The sequence below is a fragment of the Molossus molossus genome, unplaced genomic scaffold (assembly GCF_014108415.1).
Source record: "Molossus molossus isolate mMolMol1 unplaced genomic scaffold, mMolMol1.p scaffold_m16_p_5, whole genome shotgun sequence".
Taxonomy (NCBI): Eukaryota; Metazoa; Chordata; class Mammalia; order Chiroptera; family Molossidae; genus Molossus; species Molossus molossus.
Window position 1 is genome coordinate 107,212,071 of NW_023425388.1, and position 12,855 is coordinate 107,224,925.

The following is a 12,855-nucleotide window of genomic DNA, read 5'->3' on the forward strand; positions in this document are numbered from 1 at the left end:
TTCATTTTCATTTGTCTCAAGGTATCTTTGGATTTCTTCTTTGACAATGTTGTTAACCCATTCATTATTTAGTAACATGTTAGTTAGTCTCCATGTGTTTATATGTTTTTCAGTTGTTTTTGTTCATGTGATAGACTTCTAGTTTCATAGCATTATGATCAGAGAAAATGCTTAATAGGATTTCAATATTTTGAATTTATTGAGACTTGTTTTGTGACCTAACATGTGGTCTATACCAGAAAATGTCCCATGTATACTAGAAAAGAATGTATATTCTAGTGTTTTGAGATGAAATGTTCTAAAGATATCAATTAAAGCCATCTAGTCTAGTGTGTCATTTAAGGCTGCTGTTTCCTTTTTTATTTTTTTGCCTAAAAGATCTATCCATTGATGTCACTGGGGTGTTAAAATACCCTACTATGGCTGTATTACTGTAGATCTCTCCCTTTATGTCCATCAAGATTTGCTTTACATATTTAGGTGTTTCTATGTTGAGTGCATAAATGTTTACAGGGTTATATCCTCTTGTTGGATTGATCCCTTTATGTAGTGTCCTTCTTTATCTCTTATTATAGCCTTTGTTTTGAAACCTATTTTGTCCATTATAAGTAATGCTACCCCAACTTTTTTCCTTATTTCCATTTGCATAAAATATCTTTTTTATCCCTTTACTTTCCATCTATGTGCATTTTCATTCCTAGGTGGGTGTCTTGAAGAGAGCATATATATGGGACTTGTTCTCTTTTCTTTATTTTTTTTTTAGTTTTTTAATCCTCACCTGAGGACATTTTTGCATTTATCTTCAGAAAAAGCAGGAGGGAGTGAGGGAGGAAGATAGAGAGAGAAACATTGATGTGAGAGAGACACAATGACTGGTTGCCACTCACACAATCCCAACCGAGGTGGGGACAAACTGCAACCAAGGTACATGCCCTTAGCAGGAACCGAACCTGGACTCTCTGGTCCACAGGCCAATGCTCTAACCTCAGCCAAACCAGCCAGGGCTCTTGTTCTCTTTTCCATTTTGCTACCACATATCTTTTGATGAGAGAAGTTAATCCATTTACATTTATAGTAATTATTGATAGGTACATATTTATTGCCATTTTATTCTTTATAACTATGCTCCTCATCTTTTTCTTTCTTATTCTTAAAAAAGACCTTTTAACATCTTTTTTCTTTATTGTTGTATTACAGATATCCCCCTCTTTTAGCCCATTGACCTCCTCCACTCCACTCCTGCCCCCCGCCCCATGCCTTCACCACACTATTTTCTGTGTCCATTGGTTATGCATATCAGTTATTGTAATACTGGTTTTAGTGGCAATACACTCCTTTAGCTTCTTTTGGGCCTGGGAAGCTCTTTATTCCACATTCAATTTTAACTTATAACCTTGCTTGGAAGAGTAGTCTTGGTTGTAGGTCCTTGCTTTCATCACTTTGAATATTTCATGCCAATCGCTTCTGGTCTATAGTGTTGATGTACAGAAATCAGCTGACAGCCTTATGAGAGCTCCCTTGTAGGTAATTTGCTGTCTTTCTCTTGCTGCTCTTAAGACTCTCTGTGTCTTTAATCTTTTCCATTTTAATTATGATGTGTCTTGGGTTCATCTTGATTGGGCATCTCTGTGCTTCCTGGACAGGTGTGTCTTTTTCCTTCACCAGATTAAAAAAGTTTTCAGGCCCTGGCCAGTTTGGCTCAGCGGTTAGAGCATTGGCCTGCAGTCTGGAGAGATCTGGGTTCAGTTCCCACTAAGGGCACATACCTCGGTTGCAGTTTGTCCCCGGACCTGGTTGGGTCGTGTGGGTGGCAACCATTTGATGTGTCCCTTTCACATTGATGTTTCTCTCTCTCTCTCTCTCCCTTCTACTCTATCTGAATAAACTATCAAAAAATGTCCTCGGGTGAGGATAAAAAAAAAATTTTTTTTCAGGCACTATTTATTCAAATAGGTTCTTAATCCCTTGCTCAAGCTCTTCTCCTTCTGGTACCCTTATGATGCAACATGTTGCTATGCTTGATGTTGTCCCAGACGTCCCTTAGACTTTCCTTATTATTATTATTTTTTTTTTCTTTTCATTGCTCTGCTTGGGTGTTTTGTTATCTTGTCCTCTAAATCACTATTAGATCCTGTGCTTCATCTAATCTGCTGTTGATTCTTCTAGGGTATTCCTTATTTCCTTATTGTGTTCTTCATTTCTAACTGGTTCTTTTTATGGTTTCTATGCTTTTTTTAATGCCTACTATCTCTTTAAGTTTTCACTGAGATAATACATTCTTCCCCTAAATTCCTTGAGCATTCTTTTTTTTTTTTTTTTTGCCTTTCAATTTTTATTTTTTTACATTTTTGTTACATGTTTCTCCTTTTCCCCTATTGACACCCTCCTTCCCATCCCACACCTGCCCCAGCATTGTTGTCTATGTCCACAGTTATGCATACAGGAATATGAGTTCTGTGGTTTATCACTTCCTCCCACCCCACCCCCTCATCCCCCTCTTCTGAGGTTTGTCAGTCTGTATGCTACTTCTATGTCTCTGGGTCTATTTTGTTCATCAGTTTATTTTGTTCATTGTATTCCACAAATAAGTGAGATCATGTGATATTTGTCTTTCTCTGATTGGCTTGTTTCACTTAGGATAATACTCTCTAGGTCCCTCCATGTCATCTCTAAGGATAAGAGATCTTTCTTTCTTACAGCTGCATAGAATTCCATTGTGTATATGTACCACAACTTTTTAATCCACTCATCTATTGACAGACACTTGGGCTGTTTCCAGATCTTAGCGATTGTAAATAGTGCTGCTATGAACATATTGGTACATATATTCTTTCTGATTGGTGTTTCAGGCTTCTTAGGGTATATTCCTAGAAGTGGGATGACTGGGTCAAATGGCATTCTTATAACCACTGTTTTGACCTCTGCATCTGGTAAATTGGTTGCTTCTATTTCATTTAATTTTTTTCTTGGGATTTCTCTTTTCTTTCCCTGGGGCATGTTTCTTTGTCTCCCCATTTTGTCTGCCTTTTTGTATTTGTCTCTATGTATTAGGTAGATCTTCCATGACTCTCAAACTTGTTACGGTGGTTTTATGTTGTAGGTGTCTCGTGGGCTCAGTGCACTACCTTCCAGATCACCTGAGCCAGGTGCTACAGGAATGTCTCTTGTGTGGTTTACATGAGCTTTCCTGTTATAGTTGAGTCTTGAACATTGCTGGTCCATTCGTGAGTGGGATTAATCCTCAGGCTGTCTGACTATTAAGATTGACCCTGATCACACTGTAGGAGCTTCTGTGTGGGGCTGCTCCTCAAGGTGGAGTTGTTCCCCAGCAGGTTCTGGTGCCTGCCAGGATCTATCTTTGGGTGTGCCATTTGTGTTGCTAGTTGGGTTCTGTAGCCCACAAGTTGTTTTGGCTCTAGGTCCACTTGGGAGGGATTCTGGTGTAGGTCAATATCATATGCTGGCTGCAACTATCCTTAGGCTACCTGTCTAGAGCCACTAAACAGTCCCCTGTTAGAAGCTGCCTCTACTGGACCTGGATGTGCATGGGAGGATCCAAACTGTGTATAAAGGTCAGATTCCCATAGTCTCTTCCACAAGATGTGAGCTCAAAGGGTGGAGTGACTGAAGTCAGGAGGGCAGGGCTAGTGGTTCTGCTTAGGAACAGCACAGTCAAGCATTCAGTGAAGAAAAAGTGATTCCAACTCCAGAGCCATACCACTCAGTCTATGCCCGAGTTTCTGACCCTAGCTCCCTCATAAAAAGTGCACCACTGGTTCAGGCTGGGTATAGCCAGTTGACCCCTGTGTAAGATTCAAGTTCAGCAGGATGTGGCCACTGGGAATCAGAAGGACAGGACAAGTGAATCTCCCATTGGGTGAAGAGTGCCAGTAGCATGCTGGTGGGAATGAATGGCCCCTTCTCTGGAGTTACAAAGATCAATGTCTGTCCGAGTCTCTGCCAAGAGCTTTTCAAGTAAAAGAGTGCACTAACGGTCCTAGTTGGGTGGGGCCAGCAGATGTTTCTGCAGGACTTAAGGTTGGCACAGTTGTGCTGCCAGGATTTGGAGGACTGAGCTAGTGCACTCCACAGGATGGTGCTGTAAGAATAAGAGTGCTCTACCTTGGGAAGATGGCGTCTGAGGGCAGTATGACATTGGAAATCAGCACAGGGACCTCTGGTGGCTGACCCTCCAGATCACTCCTCAAAGCCATGCCACCCAGATCTTCTCTTTATGTCTCCTGTGTGCCATGAGTCATCTTTCCTCTAATGAAGTACCGGGTGAGTGTCTGAGAACAAGACCCTGTGTCCTGGCCCGCAGACCAGAGAGGCCTGGGTTCAGTTCCTACTAAGGGCACGTACCTCAGTTGTGGTTTGTCCCTGGCCCTGGTTGAGGTCATGTGGGTGGCAACTACTCGATGTCTCTCTCTCACATCAATGTTTCTCTCTGTCTCTTCCTCCCTCCTGCTCTATCTCAAGATAAATACAAAAATGTCCTCAGGTGAGAACAAGAAAAAGAAAAAAAAGAGAAGAGTGCCTGTGTTGCTAGCAGACTCCCATTTCTCCCAGGCAGACACAATCCCCACTAATTTTCACCACCAGATCTTATGTGGGAGCATTCTCCTGGCTCTGGTGCTCTGGGTTGGAGATCCCAGTGTGGGGTTGAGGCCACCTCACTCCTCAGGGACCTTTGAAGCTAAGATAGCTATCCCTCCAAATTCTCAACTGCCACAAAAAACAGCTCTTTCAGCATCTCTGCCCTTCTTACTAATCTCAATGTGGCTTTGTCAGTAGATCCTTGGTCATAATACTTCTGTTCAACAAGCCTTCAGTTGGTTTTTTAGGTGGATTACTCTATAATTTACTTGTAAATCTGATCTGGTGCTGGGAGGGGGTAAGTGTAGCCACATACTCTGTAGCCATCTTGGAATCCCATATCTTTTTAACAAATTTGTATTTTTGAATCTAAAAAGTGTGTCTCCTATAAATGATTCTCATTCGCTGATCATGAGTGTGAAAACTGTCAAAAACTTTGGAAAAGTGTTTGACATTATCCACTAAAAATAAAGAGAAAGATATATATATTTTTTTATGCCCTAAAAAATCCATTCCTATATGTAGAGACAGCAGAAATAATTTACATGTACCTCAAGAGATAGCATTATTCATTATAGCCACAAACTATAAATAACTCAAACGTATATGAACAGAATGGATAAATAAACTATGACAAAATCAGATACTGAAAACTAAATAGCATTAAAATATAAAAAAAATTAATTTACATACACATACATGTATTTCACACATATAAAGTTCACCAAAATAAGTCAAACACAAAAGAATACACTGTATGATTCCATTTATACAAAGTTCAAAAATATTCAGACAAAACTATAGTTTTGAGAAAAATATATAAACTGTAAAAGTGAAAAGAAATGTAATACAGTGTTCTAGTTCTTCATTCCAGCAGTGTTACACAGATGTTTGCTCTACAGTACATCACTGAATGGTACATTTCTGTTTTGTTCACTTTTCTATATGTGCTATGACTCATAATAAAAAGGTTTTAAAAAACAAACTGGGTAGCCCAGCCAGTGGGGCTCAGTGGATTGAGCATCACCCCATGCACTAAGAGGTCACCGGTTCAATTCCCAGTCAGGGCACATGCCCAGGTTGTGGGCCCAATCCCCAGTGGGGGGTGTGCAGGAGGCAGCCAATCAATGTTCTCTCTCATCAATGTTTCTATCTCTCTCTCCCTCTCCCTTCCTCTCTCTCTAAAATCAATAAAGAAAAAATATTTTTAAAAAATAAATAAACTGGGTAAAGATTCCTTGTCTTCCATCTCAATATGTGGTAGATACTTAATTTTCCCTCAAATAATCAAATTACTATCCTCATTCCTTGAATCTACTCCAAAGTCTCCATGCAGGTATAAGTGTGTGTGCACGTGCGCCACACATACACGCGTGCACACACACACACACACACACACACACTCTTTTCTTACCTCTACCAGGTTCTGTAAAATCCAGGCCAATCTCAAAGAAACATGTTGGGTTGTGAAAGTGAACAAACTGGCTGCTAAAAATCGTTTACTTCTGGTGAAAAAGTGAAGCATTCGGCAGGAACTGTGTATTAGCTATTTAAAAAAATGTTTTAGAAAAATACATTTAATAATGGTGTTTGATGTTTCTATATTCAGTCCATACACATGCAAACAAACCCAATAACAAACAAGTTACTTAACTACTTAAAGAGTGTTCTCAGGATTTAAACAAACCAAGTAGACTCAAGTACTTATAAAAGTCATTTTAAAATAACTATTTTTTACCACTTTTTCTATTTTTAATTATGGAAGTAAAGGGAGAGAGTCAAGGGAGAAGGCTATATTGCTATTTTTTAATAATATATTTTATTATTTTATTTTATTTATTTATTTATTTATTTTAATCCTCACCAGAGGATATTTTTCCATTTTTTGTACAGATAGAGTGGGAGGGAGAGAGAGGAAAGGAGAGAGAGAGAGAAACATCGACGTGAAGGGACACATCGAGTGGCTGCCACCAGCACGACCAACCAGGGCCGGGGACAAACTGCAACCGAAGTACGTGCCCTTAGCGGGAACCGAACCCGGGTCTCTCCGGACCACAGGCCGACGCTCTAACCACTGAGCCAAACTGGCCAGGGCAATTTTAATGATATATTGCTATTATTTTTAATAACATGTTTTCAATCAAGTTAGTATTAACCCAGAAATAATTTTTCCTACACATTAAGTACTTAAAATTGAGATGTATTATTTGGATATTATCTATAATTACCTAATAATAAAAAATGAAACATATAGTCCGGCTGGTGTGGCTCAGTGGTTGAGCATCGACCCATACACCAAGAGGTCGCTGGTTTGATTCCTGGTCAGGACACATGCCCAAGTTGTGGGTCAAATCCCCAGTGGGAAGCATGCAGGAGGCAGCCAATCAATGATCTCTCTCATCGATGTTTCTACCTCTCTCGCAGCCAATCAATGGTCTCTCTCATCAATGTTTCTATCCCTCTCTCCTTCTCACTTCCTCTCTCTCTAAAAATCAATAAAGAAAATAAATAAAACATAAATAATTTTAAATTTACTCCTTTTTATGTATACATGTATTACTTATTCATTTGTATTTGATTTTTTTATTTTTTAAATTTAATTTTTCCATCACCATTTATCCCATGCCCTCTTCCACCTCCCCATTCCCCCTCCACCCCTGCAATCAGCACCACGTCCATGAGTTCTCTCTTTTTTTTGCTCAATCCCTCCACCCCACCAACTCCACCCAAAGAGACTCACACCAAGACACATCATAATTTAAATGCCCAAATTTAAAGGCAAAGAGATAATCTTAAAAACTGCAAGATAAAGGCAGTCAGGTACCTACAGGAAGTTCCCATTAGACTGTCAGCTGATTTCTCAACAGAAACATTTCAGATGACAAGGGACTGGCATGAAATACTCAAAGTGATGAAAAACAGGAACCTACAAGCAAGGCTGCTTTTCCTAGCAAGGCTATCATTTAAAACTGAAGGAGAAATAAAGAGCTTACCAGATATGACAAAGCTAAAGGAGTTTGTTACCATGAAGCCAGCATTACAAGAATTGTTAAAGGTCTTGCTTTAAGAAGCAGAAGAAGCCCTGGCCAGTCTGACTCAGTGGTGTAGAGTGTCTGCCCACAGACCAAAGAGGCAGGCTTGATTCCAGTCAAGGGCACATACTTGGTTACAGTCTAGTCCCCAGCCCTGGTCAGGTCTGGTCAATGTGTCTCACACATCAATGTTTCTCTCTCTCTCCCTCCCTCCCTCCCTCCCTTCCCACTCTATCTGAAGATAAATGGAAAAATATCCACAGATGACAATAAAAAAAAATTAAAAAAAAAAAAAGAAACAGAAGAAGAAAAAGCAAAAGAAAACAAAGGAACATAGCTAAAAAAATAAGTTAAATGGCAATAAATTTGTACCTGTCAATAATCACTTTAAATGCAAAGGGCTTAAATGCTCCAATCAAACCACATAAGGTAGCTGAATGGATAAGAAAACAAGACCAACATATATGTTGCCTTTAAGAGATCCACCTTAGAACAAAAGATACACACAGGCTAAAAGTAAAAGAATGGAAGAAGATATTTCAAGCAAAAAATAAAAGGAAAAAAATGGTGGGGTAGCGTTACTTATATCTGACAAAATAGACTTCAAAACCAAGGATATAATAAGAGACAAAGATGCACACTATATAATGATAAAGGAATCACTCCAACAAGAGGATATACCCTTGTAAACATTTATGTATCCAACACAGCAGCACCTAAATACGTAAAGCAAATCCTGATGGATGTAAAGGGAGAAAACAACACTAATACAGTTATAGTAGGGGATTTTAACACCCCATTGACATCAATCAATAGATCTTCCAGACAGAAAATCAATAAAGACACACTAGATCAAAAATATTTCATTCACATCTTCAGAGCATTCCACCCCAAGGCAACAGAATATACATTCTTTTCAAATGCACGTAGAACATTTTCTAGGATAGACCACATCAGGACACAAAACAAGTCTCAACAAATTTAAGAAGACTAAAATAATATCAAGCATCTCCTTTGACCATGATACTATGAAACTTGAAATCAATCACAAGAAGAAAACTGGCCCTGGCTGATTAGCTCAGTGGCTGGAGTGTCAGCCTGTGGACCAGAGAATCCCAGGTTCGGTTCCTGCTAGGAGAACATACCAAAAAAAAAAAGAAGAAGAAAACTGAAAAACAAACAAAGACATGGATGCTAAATAACATGTTACAAAACAATGGTGGGTTAACAATGAGATCAAGAAAGAAACCAAAAGATACCTCGAGACAAATGAAAATGAGAACACAACAACCTAAAATATGTGGAACACAGGAAAAGCAATCTTAAGAGGGAAATTCATAGTATTATAGGCCTATCTCAAGAAACAAGACAAAGTTCAAATAAATAATATAACTTCACACTTAAAGCAACTTGAAAAACAACAACAAACAAAGCCCAGAGTGAGGAAAAGGAAGGAAATAATAAAGATCAGAGCAGAAATAAATAAAATAATCTAAAAAAACAAACAAACAAAAAACACTACAAAGGATCAATGAAACCAAGAGCTGCTTCCTGGAAAAGATAAACAAGATTGACAAACCTTTAACCAGACTCATCAAGAAAAAAAGAGAGAGGACCCAAATAAATAAAATCAGAAATGAAAGAGAAGAAGTAACAACTGACATCAAAGAAATACAAAGGATTTTAAGAAAATATTATGAACAACTATATGCCAACAAATTGGATAATGTGGAAGAAATGGAGATATTTCTAGAAATGTAACCTGCCAAAACTAAATCAGGAAGAATCAGAGAATCTGAACAGACAGATAACAACCAGTGAAATTGAAGCAGTAATCAAAATTCTCCCTTCAAACAAAAGCCCCTAGACCTGATGGCTTTATAGGTGAATTTTACCAAATATTCAAAGAAGAATGAACATGTATCCTTCTCAAACTATTCCAACAAATTCAAGAGGAGGGAAGTCTGCCAAGCTCATTTTATAAAGCCAGCATTATCCTAATTCCAAAACCAGATAAAGACAAGACAAAGAAAAAAAATTACAGACCAATATCCCCAATGAACATAGATGCTAAAATTCTCAATAAAATATTAGCAAGCCAAATCCAGCAATACATTAAAAAGATCATACACTATGATCAAATGGGATTTATTCTGGGGATGCAAAGTTAGTACAATATCTGCAAAATGATAAATGTGATACACCACATAAACAAATTGAAAGATAAAAACCTCATGATCATATCAATAGATGCATAAAAAACCACTTAATAAAATCCAGCACCCATTTTTGATAAAAACTCTCAGCAAAGTGTGAATAGAAGAAATATACCTCAACATAATAAAGGCCATATATGACAAACCCACAGCCAACATCATACTCAATGGGCAAAAACTACAAGCATTTCCTTTCCTTTAACATCAGGATCAGGACAGGGATGTCGCTTTTCCCACTCTTATTCAACAGAGTACTGGAAGATCTAGCTTCATCAATCAGACAAGAAGAAATAAAAAGCATCCAAATTGGAAAGGATGAAGTTGAATTTACTCTTAGTAAGCAAAATATTTAATTTTAAAAACCCTTAAATAGAAATGAGCTCTGTGTTTTAAAATTTGTAACACATTCAAAAAACAAAAAGGCCTTATGCTGCTACCTACTACAAGAATTCAGATGGACAATTCAGATGAAAATTGATATTTTACAAAACATTCACTTACGGAGAATTTATCCACTTTCTGCATTTTTTCTGTTATTTTCCATCCCAAAACTAAACTGAAAGATTTGGGCTTATTATAGTAATATGAATTTACTTTTCTTTCATTTTTAGCATAACACATTAATCAAAATGTGTAGGCTTAGTCCTCTTTACATTTTAGTCTTTTCCTTTTCTTTTGAACAATGAGCCCCATTTTAATTTTTGAACATATTTTTTTGAGGGCGGTTGAAAACATTTAGAAGTTCTATTGTTTTAGCAAATTCTAATTGTACAACACTGTGATATCAACTATAGTCATGTTATACATTAGATCCTCATACTTTATTCATCTTATAACTGAGAGCTTGTACCTTTTTAACTTCATTTCACTTGTTCCGTGCTCAAATCTTCTGCATTTGTTTATATTTTACATTATTTATTAAAATATAAGACTTTTTAAAAGTATTTAAAGTGGCTGCCTGTGACCCTTCTTCTGATTTGTTATATGTTAAAAATGCCTCAAGTGAAACAGCTCTTTCTCCAGAAGCACACTGTACTTTTCCCTATAAAAAAATTAGGTTTAGGGTCCTTCTGGGATCTTCTGTTAAAGTTTAGGTACCTGGGAAGGGGATGTAACACAAAACGTACTAAGAGTTCCAACACGGGCACTTTCAGTCAACACAGGAACAATGAACACTTTGTTCACGTGATTAACAAATATTTCTTGAATTCCTTCTATGTACCAAGGACTGTGCTAGGCCTCAAGAAAACAGAGTGAATAATACAAGTGAAATCCCTGCCTATCTTAAATTTACCTTATAGTGGGAAGGGACAGAAAAATAAGCCATCAAATCAACAAATGAGATCATCTAAGAAGACAATGATGGTAAAAGGATCACTGCTTTTGCTGTACCATCATAAATGAAAAATACTGACAGTTAAATTATGACATAATACTAAGATACAATTAATGGTTCAAAATACAGTCCAATGTCAAAGATGTTAAAACAAAAAAACATCTGCATTATAACTCATACATTACTGGTTGGAATGTAAATGGTATGGTCACTCTGGAAAATAGTTTGGCTGTTTCTTATAAGCCATACAATTATCACATGACCTAGCATTGTACTCTTGGAGTATTTATCCCAGAAAAATAAAATTTGATGTTCACACAAAATTCTGTATAAAATAAACACCTCTATTTGTAATAGCCAAAAACCAGACTAAGCACAGATGTCCTCCAACAACACATCTATAACATGGAACACAACTCAGCAATACAAAAGAACAGCCTGGATTCTCCAGGGAATTATACTATGTGAAAAAAGAAAAGCCCAGGGGATTCCAAATTGGCAGCAGAATGAATGGAAGCTACACAGACCATCTCCCTGGACCAAACTGGAATTACAACAAAAATAAAGACATTGTTGGGAAAAAGCAACAGAAAAGCAGCTTGCAAGGATCATATAACCAGGGACACTGACTGTATCCTGGTAGGACTGCAGAGGCGTAAGAGGGGGGCTGGGAGCCCACAGATAGCAGCAACCTTAGCTGTGAGCAGCAACCTCAGGTTAAACTCCGAAGCAGCTCCACAGCCCAGAGCCGGGACAGATGCTAAAATAGGCACAGCCACTCACCTTGGGCTCCGACAGACAGAGGGTGGACTGGACAGGAACTGTGTGAGGACACTCAGGATTTGGAGGGTGCTCAGAGCTTTTGCTGAGTTGCAGCCATGCAGAATGGTGGCCATCTTACTCCTTTCCAGGGCTCTGGGGAGAGGCGGTGGCCCCTCCCTTGGAGATTCAAACACACCCAGTGGCCATTGAAATTGAGTCTCATTAACAACAAGTATCACACTCAGGAAATCCCCTTCCGCTGAGCACCTGAGGGAGTTTTTCATTCAACTGAGAGGCCAAGGCTCTTCAAGTAACCATTAATGATAGCCTCCAGGCAAAAAGCTAGAGGAAAACTGAACCATTCCTGGGCTAGCAACTCTAACCAGGACTGTAAGACTTGACAGTGCTGTTTAATGTGGGTTCTCCCATGCTCATCCAAACCCAGGAAGAGGGAGCCACAAATAGCAGAACACCAACACCCACAGGCAAAATTTGGCAGACTCCAAAGCCCACTGTTATAGCTAAAATGGTGAAACAAAGAAACAAAAGCCAAATGAAAGAACAAGAGACCGCAGATGAGATTAATGTGGAGCAGTTAAGTAAGTTAACAGAGCTAGAATTCAGAGCCATGATCGTGAGGAAAGTCAACAGCATGAGTAAAAATATCAACACCATGAGTAAAGACATGGTGTCTTAAATGTTGCAAATCAACCAATTGGAAATTAAAAACCACAAAGAAGAAATCAAGAATGACATAGCAGAAATAAAGAACACATTGGAAGGTCTAAACAACAGAGTAGAGGAAGCTGAGGAATGGATCAGTGAATTAGGAAACAGGGTAGAAAAAATCATCCAATCAGAAAACAAAACACAAAAAACAGGCAGCCAGCTGAAGAGAACTGTGGGACAACTG

At 38.4% G+C, this 12,855-nt stretch overlaps 1 protein-coding gene across 5 annotated transcripts in view; it reads right to left on the reverse strand.

Moving 5' to 3' along the window:
• The window catches only part of GK5 (glycerol kinase 5), a 95,048-nt gene that overhangs the window by 36,565 nt on the left and 45,628 nt on the right, over positions 1-12,855 (reverse strand). For all 5 annotated transcript variants that reach the window (XM_036243074.1, XM_036243075.1, XM_036243078.1 and 2 more), the window contains exon 5: positions 6,011-6,142. In XM_036243074.1, the coding sequence (XP_036098967.1) occupies positions 6,011-6,142 (132 nt within the window). The remainder of the gene's footprint in view (positions 1-6,010; positions 6,143-12,855) is intronic.